Here is an 18,722-nt window from a genome sequence, read left to right on the forward strand (position 1 = left end):
CCGTTAATAAAAAAAATTACTTCGTTAAACGTTAAAACGTTATATTTTGCAAGATTTAACGCAAGTTAACGTTAATCGTTAATCTTTTAACACATGATAATAAAATGAAAAAAAAATGTATGAAAGGTTCAAATAATTTCGAAAGCTTGTATCGCGCATGGAATTTATTCCTCTTTTATGGTAAAAGATTTTCAGAATAAAAGCTTGTTTTTAAAAAAGTTTTTAATATTATAATTTTATTTTTTATTATTAGTATCTCAATCTCAGAGCCTTGGTTCAATTACAATACAATTTAGCACCAAAGTGCTCGAAAAGACAAATACAACAAACCCAAACTCGATAAGTTTCCACCGTTTCGTTTAGGAATCCCTATGGCCACCTCTTGACTCCACCATCAGACCAGCTCAATACCATAACATTGCATTGTCATCGTACTTACATAAGTATACCAAATTTCAGCTCAATCGATTGAGGAAAGCTGGTCATAAATTCAGTTGCAAGATTTGTCCCACACATAGGTACTAACAAGTGAAGTCAATATAAGGCTTGTAATAATAATAATAAATAAATAAAAAATATCATTTTTTATATCGTTTCGAAACTGTTGTTTTGGGTTCTGGAAGTTCTGGAAGCCCGAACGTACTTGTCAGAACGCGTTTTTCTAGCGTTTTTAAGCGTGCCTGTTGTATCTTTTTGGTAAATAGTAGGTACTGGATTAACGATTAACGGACTTAGGATAATTTAACGGAAGTTAACGAGTCCGTTAACATTTTTTAATGTTAACTTAAAAGTTAATCCGTTAATAGAAACGTTAACTTCGTTAATTAACGAGTTAATGCCCAGCTATGATAATCACATTTATCAACTCGTAAAGAAATCTTAATCGTCAACTTGAGTCGTTCTGTATTCTATGCATAGATTCTGTATGAAACTCTCACAACGCACACTTATTGGATTCGTACAAGCTCACAAACCGCGTTGCACTGCATCGCGTGGTCAAACTACTTGTAGCTTTCGGCAAGTCGTACGCGTGGTATCATCATCACCACCCACCTTGCGTATTATAGGCTTATCTGCTTATGCTCATAAAAAAAAAATACTCTGCTTATGCTGAGGCGACGTACGTAAGACGCTCTGATCCGTTTACATTAAAAGTGTTTATAGATGACCCACACTGAACTGTCCCACCAAACTCAATGACAGGGGGGCGCTACCATCGTTCAACTATATGGTTTCCAACATGGCAAAAATCAGAACCAGCGATCCGGTATAGACGGTGGCGCCCCGCTGTCAATGTCATGGACAGGACAGTTCAGTATTTTGGAACTATATTATGTTGACGCTTGGTTAACATAGAGGAGAAAGATGATACGTTTACGATCCCTTTCCGAGAAGTATGACTTTTAATGACGATTCTGGTAATCCATTTGCTTGCACGGACACTTGCGCGGAGCCATTGGCGCAAAAGACGCTTGCGCAATGTGGCATAGTGTACTTGCGCCCTCATCTGTCATGTCTGTGGTCATGTCCACAGAGTATGTAATAATAATGAATGTTATGGTTATGTCAATAGTGTCATTCCACGAAAAATCTCGCATCTGGCTGTATTTTTATTTACAAGCGTTTCAATGATAGATTTTCTTTTTGCGGTGGTAATATCTCTAGATTAAAGTATATGGTACAGATATAAATAAAAATGAACCTAGAATTATTAGGTAAGTGCGTTTTACACGAGTGAAATAGTACCAAACATAGATTGCCAGAGTTTTACGATTGTTACTCTCTTTTTTCAGAATCGTTTGGTCAAAACTACCCTGAGGTGAGTGCAAATAGGAATGCAGTCTCAAATGCTTTATTTAACGTAGTCTACAAATCACTCAACACGCAAACGCTTTCAGGAGTTTGATGGCTCGCTGGACTCGATTTCTTTGGCAGCGACGTGTGCCTTCAACCGGCGTGGTACACTGCTGGCCGTAGGTTGCAATGACGGCAGAATATTCATTTGGGACTTCCTGACCCGGGGCATAGCCAAGTCAATATCAGCTCACGTCTACCCTGTTTGTAGTCTTAGTTGGTCTAGGAATTGCAAAAAGGTAAGTTATCTTGTGGTTCAGCCAGAGTGCTATGTTATAGGCCTCTCTGTATGGCTTGCTCTTTACAAATTAAGAAATATATTTGACATTGAATTATTAATTTACAATTACAGCTGCTGTCTGCATCAACAGACCACAATGTCTGCATATGGGACATCTTATCAGGGGAGTGTGAGCAGAGGTACAGGTTTCCGACAGCCATTCTTCGCGTTCAGTTTGACCCGAGGAACGACAAGCGCTTCCTTGTGTGCCCCATGAGACATGCGGCTTTATTGGTTGACACAGAAGGAGAACATAAAATACTGCCCATTGATGAAGATGTAAGTTCTTACCAATCATGACTGATTTCTGACAAAAACAAATCATTGTTGCTGATATTTATCTCTATTCTCACTTTTTTTCATACATCTTTAGTGAATCAGGAATTTTCTTGCCTTTCAAAATCAAAATTTATTGTTTATGTGACATATTTTGTTTAACTTTTCGCAGGGTGACATAAATGTAATAGCATCATTTGATCGCCGAGGAGACCACGTATATACAGGAAATGCAAAAGGAAAGATTTTAATATTAGACACACAGACATTAGCAGTGAAAGCCAGCTTCAAAATAACTGTAGGAACATCAAGCACAACAAGTATTAAAAGCATAGAGTTTGCTCGAAGAGGAAAGTGAGTAAAAGATTTTATAACTACCCTTTATTCTTCTAAGTACTTCATCAGAAAAAAAAATACTTAAAATGTGGAGATATTATTTGTTATTCTATTTGCTTCCAGTTGTTTTCTGGTGAACACATCTGATAGAGTTATAAGAGTATATGACACTAAAACTGTGCTCAAATGCGGTTTGAATGGAGAACCTGAACCAATACAGAAGCTGCAGGATCTTGTCAATAAGTAAGTATTACAACTGCTTGCTTTTTAACCGACTCCAACCAAAGGAGGAGTTCTCAATTTTCAAGAGTAAAATTAACACTAGGTACATTTCCACATAGCCATTACGAAAAAGGAAACTGAGGGAGTCACCCGAATTGTTCTGTGTTCCAGGGCCACAGCTGATATTCTACTTTTAGCATCATCATTTTGACTCTCTGCCATCAATTGCAGGAAAAATCTTGAGATTCTACTGATGCAGCGTCGCGATTTCGCGACTTCATGCGTTCGGACGTGCTATTGGAATCGCACGTTTTAGCGATAGCTCAGATACTCGGCTTGCGGAGAGGTCGTGCTGAAGAGTCATGAAGTGTCTTGAGGCATTTTGTGTCTGTTTACCACCAGATCCTTAGCCAGTGCATTAATTTTTGTTGAGTATCTGTGTGTCCTTCCCCAGAACGACGTGGAAGAAGTGCTGCTTCTCTGGTGACGGCGAATACATCTGCGCGGGCTCGGCGCGTCAGCACGCGCTCTACGTGTGGGAGAAGTCCATCGGGAACATCGTCAAGATCCTGCACGGGACTAAAGGCGAGCTGCTGCTGGATGTCGTCTGGCACCCGATACGGCCCATCATCGCTAGCATCAGTGCAGGTGCGTACTATGTGACGTCACATCCTGCACGGTACTAAGGGCGAGCTGCTGCTGGATGTCGTCTGGCACCCCATACGGCCCATCGTCGCTAGCATCAGTGCAGGTGCGTACTGTGTGACGTCACATCCTGCACGGGTCCAAGGGCGAGCTGCTGCTGGATGTCGTCTGGTACGCGATACGGCCTATCATCGCTAGTATCAGTGCAGGTACGTACTGTGTGACGTCACATCCTGCAGGGACCGAGGGCGAGCTGCTGCTGGATGTCGTCTGGCACCCGATACGGCCCATTATCGCTAGCATCAGTGCAGGTGCGTACTGTGTGACGTCACATCCTGCACGGGACTAAAGGCGAGCTGCTGCTGGATGTCGTCTGGCACCCGATACGGCCCATCATCGCTAGCATCAGTGCAGGTGAGGAAATATTGGGTGGCAAAAATGGATGTCCGCTGCTGGACAAAAGCCTCTTCCGAGAATTTTTACAACAACCGGTTCTGCGCTGCCCGCATACAGGCACTAACCACGACCTTCACCAGATGATCGGTCCACCTAGTGCAGAGATGGCGAACCAATGGCACGCGTGCCATTGATGGCACGCGCCACAATATTTATGGCACGCCACCAATAAAAAAATCACTATAAAATTAAACAGTAATTTATGTGTTTTTAGTTAGTAATAATGGCTAACGTATTTGCCTTCATCAGTTAGTGCCACTGTAGTGTAGAGTAATATCTGTCACTCGCCAATGGCGCCACTTATACGAAACCCCTCATTAGGCGTTACTTTTTGATGGCACGTCTATGACTACAGCAAACATTTTTTTAGAAAAGTGGCGCGTTAAAACGTTAAGGTTCGCCATCCCTGACCTAGTGGGAAGCCTGCCCACCCTACGTCTTCCGGCCCGTGATCGTCACGCACTTTTCTGTCCCAAATATAGCTTGCCTCACTACCACTTTGGGTCTAAATTCTCTTCTCTATCGTTTCGCTCTTAGCAGCTGTCGTGATAACGTGATAACGATGATAGAGGCGGCCAGCAGGCGTTTGCTTCTCCCGCAATGAGGGCTATCGTTTTAGCGCTCACCAGTTGGCGCCACTGTAGAGTAAGGTCCTGTCACTTGCTAGTAGCGAAGACAGTGGCGCCGACTGGTGAGCGCTAAAGTGGTAGGAGGACTATCGCATTTTCACACATCAAGATGGCGCCACTGTAGAGTAAGGTCCTGTAAATCGCCAGGGGTGCCAACTGTTAAGTATAAAAACGATAGCCCTCATTGCTTACTGTTTGTCGACGGTAATAAGATATACCTCTTTTTTGCGACCATTTTAATGTTGAATCTCAAGGCTCTCGAGTCAAAGTTCAACATTAACCAAATATACAAACTCATTCAAGTTAATACCTGTCATTGGTTATTTGAACCAACAGCTGTTCTTCGTTCATTCGTCAAAGGTTCTTGAACTCAAAATTTTACTTGCAGGCGTAGTGTCAATATGGGCTCAGAACCAAGTGGAGAACTGGTCGGCCTTCGCGCCAGACTTCAAGGAGCTGGACGAGAATGTGGAGTACGAGGAACGCGAGAGCGAGTTCGACGTGGAAGACGAGGATCGCTCCGTCGACCAGGCTGGCGAGACGCATGACGATGAGGAATTAGACGTGAGTCTCTACTTGTTAAATTCATTAAACCAACTCCTTTTACCCATGATAGGTAAGCTCTTGATGGAACGGTGATGACCAAAACGTCGCTAGACCAGGCCGAAGAGACGCATGACGATGAGGAATCGGACGTAAGCCTCATACTATTTGTTAAATTAATTATTTACGAACTTCTTTTCAACGGTCATGACCAATACATCACTATAGCACCTGTTGCTATTACGACGTGGAGGTCGAGGATCGCTGGGCTCCAGACGGAGCCCAGGCTGGAGAGACGCATGATGACGAAGTAAGTCGCATGCTACTTGCTAAATTAATCGCTAATTATACGCACAACAAGAAGGCTTTTGATCTGATTTCACCTGATGGAATAGTGATAATCAAGGTAATGGTGGAAACGAATTTCACCCGGAATCATCGACCATAGGGGAACTGGCTATCATACCTACTTAAAACTACCGAAACGTAACGATGCTGTGATAGGTGGATGATAGTTATTCAGGCAGACTTAAAGCAAGCCCTTGTTCGTTCGTTTCAGCCGAATGATGTCCACTGCTGGACAAAGGCCTTATCACCAATAAATTTTAGCAGAAAATACTCCGATTGGGAATCGTACCAAAGACCATTGGGTTTAAAACAAATGATCTGAAGACCACAGAAGTGGTCAACTTAAAGCTCAATTCATGTGTCTGTGGCGGCCATCCGCCACATTCCTAACTTGGACCACCGCCTTAGATTTTGGAGCGATCCGCTTCCGCCTATGAAATTGGGCCAGCCCCGACCTGACGGAACGTGAACGAATCGTTGGCGCATGCGTGCTGTGGCCATCACAATACGTCTGCGTCACTCGCACACCCGTGAAGACGTATGCTGCCGTCTCGCTTCAACGCCGGTCACCGATCTCCGCTCACTCATCGCCGTTGAAGATATTTGAAATATGTCGTCGTGACACTGCTTCCGCGATCGCTTTGCTCTCAACATTTAAATAATTTTACTGCTATAATTGTATCCTAATCAATCCCTTGCTATTCCTGTTGTTAAATATAATTTCCAATCCGCTAATAATATTCTTCCTCTCACCGTGATCTTCTTACCTTCATTTCCTGCCTCGAACTGCTCGACAATAATCTTAACGATTAAGAATCGGAATAGGATTCCGAGTAAAACATATGGTGGGTTGTTGGCAAATAACCCCCATATGTCATCTAGCTATGAAACCCAAATAGACCACGGAAGCATCTCGACTGAATCGTTTTAAACTTGCTTTGCAGGTGGACGTGACGACGTGCGAGCCGGTGGCGGCGTTCTGCAGCTCGGACGAGGAGGGCGAGGACGAGAACGTGCTGTCCTTCCTGCCCATCGCGCCCGAGATCGAGGACCCGGAGGTAACCGCTGCGACGACGCGTAATCTCACAACTGTTGCCAAGACTTCAATCTCAGCCACAGGACGTCCACTGCTGAACATAGACCTCCCCCAATTATTTCCACATTTATTGTACACTAGCTTTCCGCCCGCGGCTTCGCCCGCGTGAAATTTTGTCTGTCACAGAAAAACTGTATCGCGCGCGTCCCTGTTTCAAAAACCGGGATAAAAACTATCCTTTGTCCTCTCCCGGGACTTTATCTCTATGCCAAATTTCATCAAAATCGGTTCAGTGGTTTAGGCGTGAAAGAGAGACAGACAGACATACAGAGTTACTTTCGCATTTATAATATTAGTATAGATACGCATTGTACAGTACCAATGCGACCCTTGATCCGTTAAACTAAGACGAAGTGCGTAAGACAAAACCAAGCATTTTGCTGGTCTTTTTACATACACCATCACTTGGTTGATAGCGACCTGGGGCCGTAGTGTGTGTTTTTCTTTTTAATGATTGCGTTAAAAAAAAATAGGTATGAAGATTTTTCACGCAGTCGATATCGAATGCGTTTGATGTAAACTCACACTACGCCCTCTGTATCCAGCGTCTTCCGGCTACCTTTATGAGGCCGTCGGTCCATCTTATGGGTGGACGTCCCACCCTGCGTCTTCCGGTATGTGAGCTCCAATCCAAAACCTTGCTGCCCCATCAGTCGTCAGTTCTGCGTACTATGTGCCCTAGCCATTGCCAGTTCAGCTTGCTGATCCGTTGGGTAGTTGGTCCATCTGTTGCAGAATAATACTTTATCGTTTATAAACTACCTATATTGTGTATGCATATACAATATAGGTAGTTTATAAACGCATATGCACTCACTTTTAGACACGATAGAAGTTAGAAAAATACTCACATGTGCTAAGTGCTAATTCTGTTGCGATTCTTATCATTTCTTATTTGCATCGATGTCACGTCGCGCTGAATACTAGCACCGTATCCACTTGCAATAAGGGCTATCTTTCAACAAAAATCTAATCTCCCTACCCCAGGACGGCTGGGCGGCGACGCAGGAGTCGGTGACGCCGACAGAGACGCCGGCGGCGCTGGAGCCGGCCGCCAAGCGCAAGTGCAAGACCTACGACATCTCGCTCAAGATCGCGCCCGGTGAGACACACGCTACTTCTAGCGAACTTTCTTTATCATCATCATCATCATTTCAGCAATAGGACGTCCACTGCTGAACATAGGCCCCAATGACCGGTTGGTACCTGCGTCAAGCGCCTTCCTGCTACATTTATGAGGTCGAGTCGAGGTTCGTCGGTCCACCTTGCGGTCGTGGCGTGACGTGGCCACTCCAGAACCTTGCTGCCCAAAAGCCAGTTCTGCGTACTTTGTGCCCTGCCCATTGCCACTTCAGCTTGCTGATTCGTCGGGTAGTTTTCTTTATACATGGTTTTTTTATACTTGACTAAACAAGGATTGATTTTACTGCTCAAATGCCACAACTTTTCGCTAGTGACCGAAGTTCAACTATTGAAAAAAATACCTTTCCACACAAAATTGACATAAGGACGTTATTTTTTAGAGAATTTTATGTTGGTCCTTTAACCTTTAGCTACTGAGGTGGATTTAATTTCACGTAAATACTGACGTGGGGGCCTGAGAGGCCCGTACATATGTGTGCTTATATTTAAAAATATATAATCTTTTTAGAGTTTTATGTTTAATAATTATTAATAGTGGTTATATTTAAATACAATAAAACGATTTTTATGTAAATTATTTGTTAATAAGTACGTATTATTTCAATATTTAAAAAACGTGTAGTATTTTTGGCAAAAATCTCATGAAATCATGATTTACAAAGTTATTATGAAAAATATTCATAAATTCAACAAATCAACTTAGAATCTTAATTTTCAATAGTCTTTTTAGCTAATGATAAATCAGTAATCCTAATATGAAATAGGGGGAAAAAAATTACACACATCAAATAGTGCGAACTAAACACAGTCTGGATAAACTTGCTTTGCTCAGTTAAGGAAGCCATACATGTTTTTAAAATGAATATTTCATTTGAATCTTCAAAATACATGTATGGCACTTGGTTTCATCGTTTAAATCTTGATAGACAGGTACAGGCTTATCATTTCCTAGCATACGTGCCAAAAACTACTGTTCTTCTATTTTTCGTTAAATGCTGGTTATTTTTACTTACGAGATACCCCTTTCTCTCGGACGGCGTATTGTGGGCTCCATATTATAGATTTTTTCAAATTATTTCAAGAAAAGACGACAACTAAATGAAAACTATAGACAAAAAAAGTTACGCCAATACTGAGGTGGGGGCCGGAGAGGCCCACAAGAAACTTTAAAATTAATTTACCTACTGAAATTGCGCGTGCAATCACGTGCACCGTTGTTGACAGCCTCGGCGCAATGAAACTCGAAGGTACTAAAAGATTCGGGTGTGTCGTGCACGTGGGAGAGGAGAAATTCAACAATTTGACTTTTGCAAGGCCTGAGAGGCCCCCACGTCAGTAGTTAAAGGTTAAGAAAAGAAGTTTTATTTGAGTTAGTATAGAATTAACCATTTTTTTGTTTGATCAACTTTCTGAAAACATCCTCTAATAATATTTCCACTTTCTGCTAAAGACGTTTATTCTCCACGATTGATGTTATTGATAAACCAGTTTTGTCTTATGAATATGTTTGTTTCAGAACAACCCCTATCTTTTGGCGGCAAGAATAAACAGACAGCGGGAAGTAAAAAAGTTGCCGGGAGACCTAGAAAATAATAAACATATTTATAATATTAAGCTGCCTTTTGATTTTCTAAATGACGGCAAGGGGAGATCAAATCATACACAAATCTGTAGAAGAAAACATTTATTCTGCAAAAAGAAATCATATCGTCGATCTTTAATAAAATTCGTATCTAGAGTATACAGTAAGTACTTATCATCTGTATATAAATAAATCTCACTTAACAGAACCAAAATAATAATACATCGTTTATTCGAGACCAAAAAGACTCATAATAATATTACTCTTATTAGTCGGATCCCTAACTTTTACACATACTATAATACATTGCGTACACCTACAGGCGGCGATAGCGCGCCGTTGTCGTATAAATAAAATTCATCTATCGCGAGTTATTTACAATCGCCCGAGCGACGCGACATTGCCGCGACGCCTAGAGAGCGGAAGCTTTATACGAGGAGCTCCTTGGGGACGAGCAACATACCCGGCGATTACGATACGATTACGTCGAAAACGGCAATCTACGACAGACTCGGGAACGTCATCGCCCGGAGGTGCCCTTGTTATGATTACGCATTATGAACAGGTTGCAGCAACATTGACGCTCGTATTTGCCGGCAACGAATTTTCAAATGTTGTTCGTCCTCAAGGACCTATTTAGCTCTCGATGTCGTGCATCGATCTAATAATACATTGCACCCCTAATCCTCGTCGCGAGGACTACTCTACGACTCAAAACTTTCCGTTCCAATTTTACAAAAAGGCAAACAGGTTTCAGTCACTATAAATTAAAATTTCTATAAAATGTGATTATGCGATTTCATAAAATAATATCATTATGTGCACATTTCATTACAGCATTTATAATATACATAGATCAATTTCTATAAAAATAATTGTCGTTTGCCTTTCTATTCAACTAGATTGGAGTAGGTTACGGCTGGCGGCTGACCGAATAAATTCAATACTCCGTGTGTCACGGCTGCGGAAATCGGGCAAACGATTTCCTCCAGTGAGTTGGAAGACAACGTGGCAAAGGTTTCGTTTAAAAACTGAGGCACTTATCACTTGAACTGTCAAATATCTGTGAGGTAAGCTTTCACGAGCTCTCTTGCTCTTGGTTAAAGGTCACCGACCAAACGTCATTTTGGCGGACCGATATCATAACAACACGTCGAAAAGTCCGGTACACGTGAACCGTTTTTGTGAAAATAGAAACAGCGTATCGTTCAAACGCGGTCAGTCGCCAGTTACACTCACTTCTCCCGGTTACGCGTCGAGGTCGTCGTCCTCTCGCTGGCTGGAGAAGTAGCTGACGAGGCCCCCGAACACGCTGCCTTCGTCGCGCGGGGGCCCGGCGGGGGGCCCGGCGCGCGGGGGCCCCTCGGGGTCCAGCTCCGTCTTGATGGCGCGCGGGGGCCCGCCGGCCGCGGGGGCCACCGCCGGAGCGAACACCGGCGGCCGGCCCGGCGGGGGCAGGCCCGCTGCGTTGCCTTGCTGCGCAATTAAAATGCAAATAAATACACCGAACGAATTGTCTTAGTAGGCGCACACCGTTGATTTTTAGCTGGCCGATAGTTGTGCCCGATTTTAATTTGTATGAAGAATCGGCCAAATCGAATCGGCGTAGTGTGCGCACTCCCATACATGCCCATACTGATCAACTGCCCGACTAAACTATCGGCCGACGAAAAATCAACGGTGTGCGCCTACTCTTACTCGTACCTATATTGACGAAGGGACTAAATCTAGAAGTCTATGGTAACACTCCCAGGAATTTTATTTTCATAGGGGTCACTTAAAAATTAGAGATTGATGGTTAAAACGGGCATTCTAAAAAATATTTTAACAATTGAAACTAAGCAAAGGCAAACTAAGGAATGAATGAGGACATACTGAAAGCAAGCGAAATTCATTTATGTATTTTATTTTATTTCGGAAACCAAACAGTTGTACAATTCAGATATGTACCGAATATGTAATATTTACCGAATAAAGACTGAGTACAAAAACATAATTTAAGCGACAGCGCACACTGGGCGACACACGCGCGCGCGATCGCGTCTAATCGTCGCGATTGTCGCCCAGTGTGCGCAGTCGCTAAATGAAAATAAAGTTTACCTCAAGCGGTGACGGTGTGGCACGTGGCTCTGGTGGAGACCCGCTTTCGGGCCGGCTGGGCGGGCTCGCCGCGGGCCCCGGGCCCGGCGCAGGGCCCGCCACGCTCGGCGTCAGGGGCAGCCCCGGCGACGCGTGCGGGCCGGGCGACTGTCGCGGCCCCAAGGGCAGTCCGGGGTGACCCGGCCCTGGGGGTAAACCGGGACCAGGCGATTGCGGCGGGCGAAGCGGGTGGCCCGGATGACCGGCTCCTGGAGGTAAGCCCGGGCCCGGCGATCGCGAGGGGCCAAGAGGATGTCCCGGAGGAAGACCCGGACCCGGCGATCGTTTTGGGCCGAGTGGATGTCCAGGATGACCCGGGCCCGGCGACTGCGTCGGACCTAGGGGATGTCCCATTTGACCCGGTCCCGGGGGAAGGCCCGGGCCCGGTGATTGCCTCGGTCCGAGTGGATGCCCCGGATGACCTGGTCCCGGGGAATTCGTCGGGCCCAATAGATGTCCCGGATGGCCCGGGCCCGGTGATTGCGTGGGAGCAAGTGGTTGTCCCGGATGGCTCGGGCCCGGTGACTGCGCTGGGCCAAGGTGATGTCCCGGATGACCCGGTCCCGGCGATTGCCTCGGGCCAAGTGGATGACCAGGATGACCGGGGCCTGACGATTGCGTCGGCCCGAGTGGCCTTCCGGGGTGTCCCGCTCCAGGAGGTATGCCTGGGCCTGGCGATTGTCTCGGGCCTAACGGATGTCCAGGGTGGCTTGGCCCCGGAGGATGGCCCGGGCCCGGCGATTGCCTAGGACCAAGGTGACTAGGCCCAGGTGGGTGTCCAGACCCAGGGTGGCCGGGGTGTCCGGGTGGCAGACTTGAGCCGGGATGTCCAGGTGGCAGACTTGAGCCGGGATGACCAGGTGGCAAACTTGAGCCGGGATGTCCAGGTGGCAGACTTGAGCCGGGATGTCCAGGTGGCAAACTTGAGCCGGAATGCCCAGGTGGCAAACTTGAGCCGGGATGCCCAGGTGGCAAACTTGAGCCGGGGTGACCGGGTGGCAAGCTGGAACCGGGATGCCCGGGCGGGAGGCTGGAGCCAGGATGACCGGGCTGCAGACTAGATCCGGGGTGTCCAGGTGGCAGATTTGATCCGGGGTGTCCGGGTGGCAGACTAGAGCCAGGATGTCCGGGTGGTAATCTGGAGCCGGGATGTCCGGGTGGCAGACTCGATCCAGGATGTCCAGATGGCAGGCTGGAGCCGGGATGTCCGGGCGGTAAGCCAGAACCAGGGTGTCCGGGTGGCAAACTTGAGCCGGGGTGTCCTTGTGGCAAGTTTGAACCGGGATGTCCGGGAGGTAAGCTTGATCCGGGATGTCTGGGTGGCAGCCCGGAGCCAGGATGTCCGGGGGGCATGCCCGAGCCCGCAGAAGTGGGGGGATATGAGGGGTGGGAGAAGGGAGGGCTGCCCCGCGCTTGACCCGGCCTCTGCATTGATTGCGACGGTCCGTGACCTATGGAGAGATAAAAATAAAATTAGTTCCTAAAAATGATAAAACCTTAAAATAGGTATCATGCAAATTACACTGACATGACATTTTCATATCAGAACTTGCAGCTTCCTTTTTTGATTACTCATTTTTAAAGGTTTTTATTCCGGTTTGTTGCAAAAATACTTATTGACTTTCGTTCGTTCGTTTCAGCCAAATGACGTCCACTGCTAGACAAAGGCCTCCCCCAAGGTTTTCCACAATGCACGGTCCTGCGCTGCCTCAACTGCATCAACTTTACACCTTTATTTATTTATTTATTTTATTTATTTATTTATTAGGTCTACCAACATTGTTACATAACAACATGTATACTTAAAAATAACAATTATGAACAAAGTTACAATGCAACAACAATTATAGGCTGACACAACATGCAATATAGATTCAATGTAGTTTGTTCCGAACCGTTCCATGCACACATAAAAGACATTTAATCATATCAATAATAGTAGAATTTTGATTTAAACATGACTTATCTTATAAGTAGGTACCTACTTACTTACTACAAATGCAAATTATGTTTCATTTACTAAAAGAAAAAACGGTTACCATAGCTCAATCTGACACAAACAGTTGAGACGCCACAAAGGAGTATAGTTTCCTTTTATACTGTGTTTGGGAGTAGTGCAGGAGATCACTTTCGGTGGCACCAGTGGCACCTTTCAAAAACTGAGATAATCTATCATAATATAGTTTTCCCCTGGGTCTAAAACTAGGCATAAGTGAATAAATATGTCATACCAGGCGGCGGCGCGCGCATATGCGGCGGCAGATACGGCGGCGGTCTCTCGGGCATATAGTGCGGGCCGGGGTGGCGCGGCGCGTCGGGCGCGTAGGGCCCGTAGGGGCCGTAGTGCGGCGCATACGGGCCCAGCGGGTAGCGCGGCCGCCGGTCCTGAAAATAATAGCACGGTTACATCATCATTGTTTGTGCCTTGCTTTTCTCTCTAGTTTTCTTGCCTTGTCTCCTAAATAGTTTTATATCGTGCACTTAGCCAGAAGGATATCTTAGACTTGTCATGCTCACTAAAATGTCTCTGGGGTAGTGGCGTGTGAGGCGGGTCGTTACATTCCCTATAATATGGTCGAGTGAAGCGATGGCTGGTTCACACGTCATGTCTGTGAACAGGCGCTGTCTTCGGGGACTGGTCAAGGAAAGATATACCTGACATAAAATATATGTATCAAAACGCAACAATTTAACCTAGAAATTAGCACGGCACTAAAGAAATATATTCAAAACTGCCACGCGGTCTCGTGCTAGATGGGCGTCTTAAAGGCCACCTTCTATCAACGGGAGCGCGTGGTAAGTAACTTGCTTCTGAATGTATGTAACTTCCTACTTTTTTATATTTTTAAACCGGCAGACAGTGGTGACTGAGTTTGTTGCGGCGCTTCTTCTCAGCACTTGCCAAATGTTTGTCTCGAAGCGCTGGTAGGGCAAAAAAAGAATGAGACATGTATAGGCTCCTTAAGAGCATTTGACGATTTGCAAGAACTAATTTAATTAGTCTAAACAAATAAAGATAATTTTGATTTTGATTCAGTCAGTGGACGTCCAGTGCTGGACAAAGGCGTCCCCCAACGCCCCAACGACCGGTCTTTTTTTTAAATGCTTGCGCATACCCACTGGTCGATGACAGTGGGTTATGTAGGACTCTCCCCGCCTACCCACTAAAACCAGACGGTTTCCACCAGAGCCCAAAGAAACGGAGCCGCGAGTTATTGTCCTAGTTGGGACATTCGTCCGCAGCTCCGAACGACCGGTCTTGCGCTGCCCTCATCCAACCTGGAAGTAGGAGTTTTCTGCCTCGACAGTTCTACGAGCTATGTGAACTTTTGCAGCTACTACTTATTGAATGGTGGCAACTGGAAATAAAAACGAAGCATCCAGTGACAGCTTGTATATGTCACCGTAAAATTGTGAATTCCGTCAGATTATAATCTGACGTAGTTAAATTACAATCCAACCTAACCTAACCCACTGTTTACAATCTAACGCGTTTTATTATAAACTGACAGAGTTCACAATTTCACGTTGACATATACAATATAAAACATAGGTCTTACGCAGCTTCAAAAACATAAAAGACATGGCACAGGCTGGGTTGCACTACCGTAACCGGTGTATTTTGTATGGAGATTGACAGAAATTAAAGTTAGACGATGCAATCCAGCCTGACAATACAATGGAACAACAACAATACCTTGTTCTCCGTGTGCTTGATCTTGGGGTGTCTCGGGGCTTCGTCGCGCGGCGACGGCGGCCGCGGGGACGGCGACGTGGCCGGCGAACGATACTCTGGTTCCGTCTTCACTTCGGCCTGAGCAATAAAGGCGATGACGTCACAATTTAAGGTATACTTATCAATTTCAAGCAAAGTTGCTTGAAATTGATATAAAGTACTTCGTTCGTTTCAGCCGAATGACGTTCGAAAAAAAAACAAATTTCTGGACAAAGTTCTCCCCCAAGGATTTTCTCAAATATCGGTCCTGCGCCGCCTGTATCCAGGCACCTCCCGCAATCTTCACCAGATCGTCGGTCCTCCTAGCTTCAAGCAACTAAAAATGATAGATGAATGAAACTATACGTGTTTGACGTAATTCGTCTTTAATATCGTCATGCAGGCCCAAATGGCCCCCACTCGCATTTATTTTATTTTTTTATTTTATTTATTTATTAGGTCTACCAACATTGTTACATAACAACATGTACACTTAAAAATGACAATTATGAACAAAGTCCCATTTAGTCCCATTCACAAATGGTTAATGTTTTAAATTAAATGTATGAACAGTTTCCTGTAACATACCTTGATCTTTATCGGCGGCTCGCCCTCTGGCAGACCAGACGGGCCTGGCGGGCCCGAGGGTCCAGGAGCAGCTGTCAGACCAAGCGGGCCCGAAGAACCGGGCGGAGCCGTTAATCCCAGAGGGCCTGACGGGCCCGGCGGGCCAGACGGGCCGGGTGCGGGTTGGCCAGACGGGCCAGGCGGCGTGCGCGGACGGTAGGCCGGGTGTAGCTGGTGGCGGTAGTCCGGTAGCCTGTAGCCGGGCGGCGCGGCGCGCATATGTGGCGGATAGTAGCCCTGAGGGTATTGGCCTCGAGGCGGGCCCGCGTTTGGATGATTGAGGCCTAAATGGTGGAGCGGGTACATAGGATGGTTTTGCGGACCCCGCGGCCCGTACGGCGAGTTGCCGCCCGGGGGGTATAGCATGTGGCCTCTGCAAATAGAAATACGTAGTCGTGATTAAGGACACACTTGGTATGAAGTTCGAATTGCCAATTTTGTAACAAGTTTATAAAGAGCACAATTATTCCTGTAACTCAACGCTTATTACAACGACGACAATGCTTATTACAAAAGTAAATGTTTATTTGGATGCAAATTTTTAGGTTTTACACCTATGAATTAAATAGATAAATTATTTTACACAACAAATACCAAAGTACTCTAACAATCCATATTATTTATCATTAAATTTCGTAAAACAACATTAAATTTAAATCTAAAAGAAACACAAACGATAAATGATACAGAAATTGTATTATTTTTTTTAGATAGGGACAACCCACTACCCACCACCACCCATGGCCATTCCAACCTTCCGGTTATAGAGAAATTGTATTAAATTATCTTAAGCACTTGCCTGTACTGCTGGTTGATCATGTGCGGCATACGCGTGATGATGCTAGGCTCCTCCGCCACCGGCTTGAACGGCTGCGGCGACCCCGCCACCGACAACGTCCCTAAAACATCAATACTTTGTTTATCTACTACATAGTCGATTAAGGCCCGATTCGACCAAACTTTGATCCGAGAATAACTCTTGGTATAACCAGGCCTGTTCATCTCCGCGAGTTTACATCGAAAACAAAACACGCACGATGGCCCACCTACAGGATACTATTCGACAAGGCGTCACATACGAGCGAACATTGACTCACGCACGCTTATTCTTGTGTATGACGGAAGAAAATAAAGAAAATGGTGTAGTAAATACTGTGCAGTATTTAACTGCCTAAATAATAATAAAAACACAGAATGTACTTTTTTAAGTTGCCTCAAGACACTGAGAGGTAAATAAGTAGTTAATATTATAATCATGTATTTCCTCCGCCATTTTCCGCAGTTTGGCACCTCACGTCACATCATTTTACCGAAGTCAGCCCTATAGCTTCGGCGCAGTGCCGATCACTGACGTTAGTCAACAAAATGGTGCTTGACTCTTGAGACAGGCTAAATTACACCATATTGTTAATGACATTGAGCATACATTTTTTAAATACCTTCGCGAAGTAAAACTTCTGTACGTAGTACTTATTATTATTCTGTGGTATAACTGACACATTGACAGTATCAGTATGGGAAATATCTCAACATGTCGAATAAATGACTATTTATTCTGAGATTAATATTTACTGGTCGATGGTCGAATCCACCCTAAATCACACATGATCTGTTATTGATATACTGAAAAAAGAACACAGTTCTCATAATAAATGCTAAAGCCTGGTCCGTGAGCACGTAGAATCCCGTCCAATGACCCCAAGCTACCCATCCTTATCGCTCGCTATGTTGCTGTCGCGCTCGCACACTCACTGCGGGCGCGCGTCGCACAGTCGCGACAGCATTATAAAATAATTACGCGCGAGCGATAAGGATGGGTAGCTTGGGGTCATTGGACGGGATTCTACGTGCTCACGGACCAGGCTTTAGAAGTGTTAGGGCTTTAAAACAATATCAAACAAGTCAAGTAGTAAGTCAAGGTAATACAAGTCATTCATACCTTCTCGTAGTCCTTGTGGTGGCCCGTCGCGTCTGTCCTCGCCGGTCAACACGCCTCGCAACTCGGCGCGAACCTGTGTGCAAAGCAAACGATTATAAATCAATAAAATACTAAGTCAAATCTTAGGCCCTTTTCATGGTGAATCTCTAGTGCAGGGTTTCCCAATATTTTTTTTGCCAAGGAACCCTAATTGATTATACTTTTCCTAGCGGAACCCTACTTTGATAAATGGAAATTTAAATGAAAAACAATAAAGTTTTTATGCAACGAAACGTGGGATAATATTTTTTACGGAACCCTTGCTACCTTTCCACGGAACCCCAGGGTTCCGCGGACCACCTTTCGGGAACCGCTGCTCTAGTGTGTAGCATGGTTTATAGCGTGTTGTTCACACAAAGTTTGTATTTACAGGATCGTTTTAATGGATATGTGGAAGTAATGTTCACAATTCACATACTGCATTGAATAGAGTCTTGTGTGTGTCAAAAACGTATCATCATTTCAGTCACAGAACGTCCACTGCTGAACATATGCCTCCCTTAATAATTTCCAGATTGACCAGTTGCTAGCAGCCTGCATCCAGCGCCTACGCTACCTTTATGAGATTGTCCACTTTTTTCCAGGGAAAAATGCATTGAACCGCATACCCATCTAGCCGGGACAGGGTAGATTATATGGGGCTCACCAAACTAACCACCATATCGAACGTTTACGATAAAAAACCGGCCAAGAGCGAGTCGGACTCGCGCACCGAGGGTTCCGTACCATTGTTTTATGAAATTAAAATTATTATGTTTTATTTAAGTTATTAGTATGAAAGATTAAGCGGTAATAAGCGGTTTACGATTTACGAGGTATTAAAAAAAAACTACTTACTATATCTCGTTCAAAA

General features: G+C 45.0%; 2 protein-coding genes across 6 annotated transcripts in view; one reads left to right on the top strand and one right to left on the bottom strand.

Annotated features, from left to right (window-relative positions):
• Nucleotides 1–1,557: 1,557 nt before the first annotated feature.
• Rbbp5 (retinoblastoma binding protein 5) lies at nt 1,558–9,442 on the top strand. 2 transcript variants are annotated; one of them, XM_028312104.1, is made up of 12 exons: nt 1,558–1,715; nt 1,794–1,819; nt 1,899–2,093; nt 2,207–2,413; nt 2,583–2,764; nt 2,870–2,989; nt 3,423–3,534; nt 3,946–4,027; nt 5,087–5,262; nt 6,534–6,647; nt 7,673–7,787; nt 9,345–9,442. In XM_028312104.1, the coding sequence occupies exons 1-12, from the start codon at nt 1,697–1,699 to the stop codon at nt 9,419–9,421; spliced, it is 1,425 nt and encodes a 474-aa protein (XP_028167905.1). In that variant the 5' UTR covers nt 1,558–1,696; the 3' UTR covers nt 9,422–9,442. The 2 variants fall into 2 exon arrangements, with proteins under 2 accessions (XP_028167905.1, XP_028167906.1); XM_028312105.1 differs by lacking the exon at nt 3,946–4,027 and having other exon boundaries at nt 3,423–3,616.
• Nucleotides 9,443–9,597: 155 nt separating this feature from the next.
• The window catches only part of LOC114358199 (remodeling and spacing factor 1), a 38,849-nt gene continuing 29,724 nt past the window's right edge, over nt 9,598–18,722 (bottom strand). For all 4 annotated transcript variants that reach the window (XM_028312102.1, XM_028312103.1, XM_028312101.1 and 1 more), the window contains 7 exons: nt 17,831–17,903; nt 16,691–16,790; nt 15,853–16,264; nt 15,247–15,363; nt 13,781–13,934; nt 11,511–13,000; nt 9,598–10,886 (listed from right to left, as the gene is read on the bottom strand). In XM_028312102.1, the coding sequence (XP_028167903.1) occupies nt 10,659–10,886; nt 11,511–13,000; nt 13,781–13,934; nt 15,247–15,363; nt 15,853–16,264; nt 16,691–16,790; nt 17,831–17,903 (2,574 nt within the window). In that variant the 3' untranslated portion in view covers nt 9,598–10,658. The remainder of the gene's footprint in view (nt 10,887–11,510; nt 13,001–13,780; nt 13,935–15,246; nt 15,364–15,852; nt 16,265–16,690; nt 16,791–17,830; nt 17,904–18,722) is intronic.

Source organism: Ostrinia furnacalis, unplaced genomic scaffold (assembly GCF_004193835.3).
Source record: "Ostrinia furnacalis isolate ACB-3 unplaced genomic scaffold, ASM419383v2 OfSCF3746, whole genome shotgun sequence".
Lineage (NCBI taxonomy): Eukaryota > Metazoa > Arthropoda > Insecta > Lepidoptera > Crambidae > Ostrinia > Ostrinia furnacalis.

What these genes read in the sequence shown, in the direction of transcription:
- Rbbp5 (XM_028312105.1), top strand. An exon ending in TTGGTCAAAACTACCCTGAG is followed by an intron (nt 1,820 to 1,898) that starts GTGAGTGCAAAT and finishes AAACGCTTTCAG; the next exon opens with GAGTTTGATGGCTCGCTGGA. An exon ending in CTGCAGGATCTTGTCAATAA is followed by an intron (nt 2,990 to 3,422) that starts GTAAGTATTACA and finishes GTCCTTCCCCAG; the next exon opens with AACGACGTGGAAGAAGTGCT.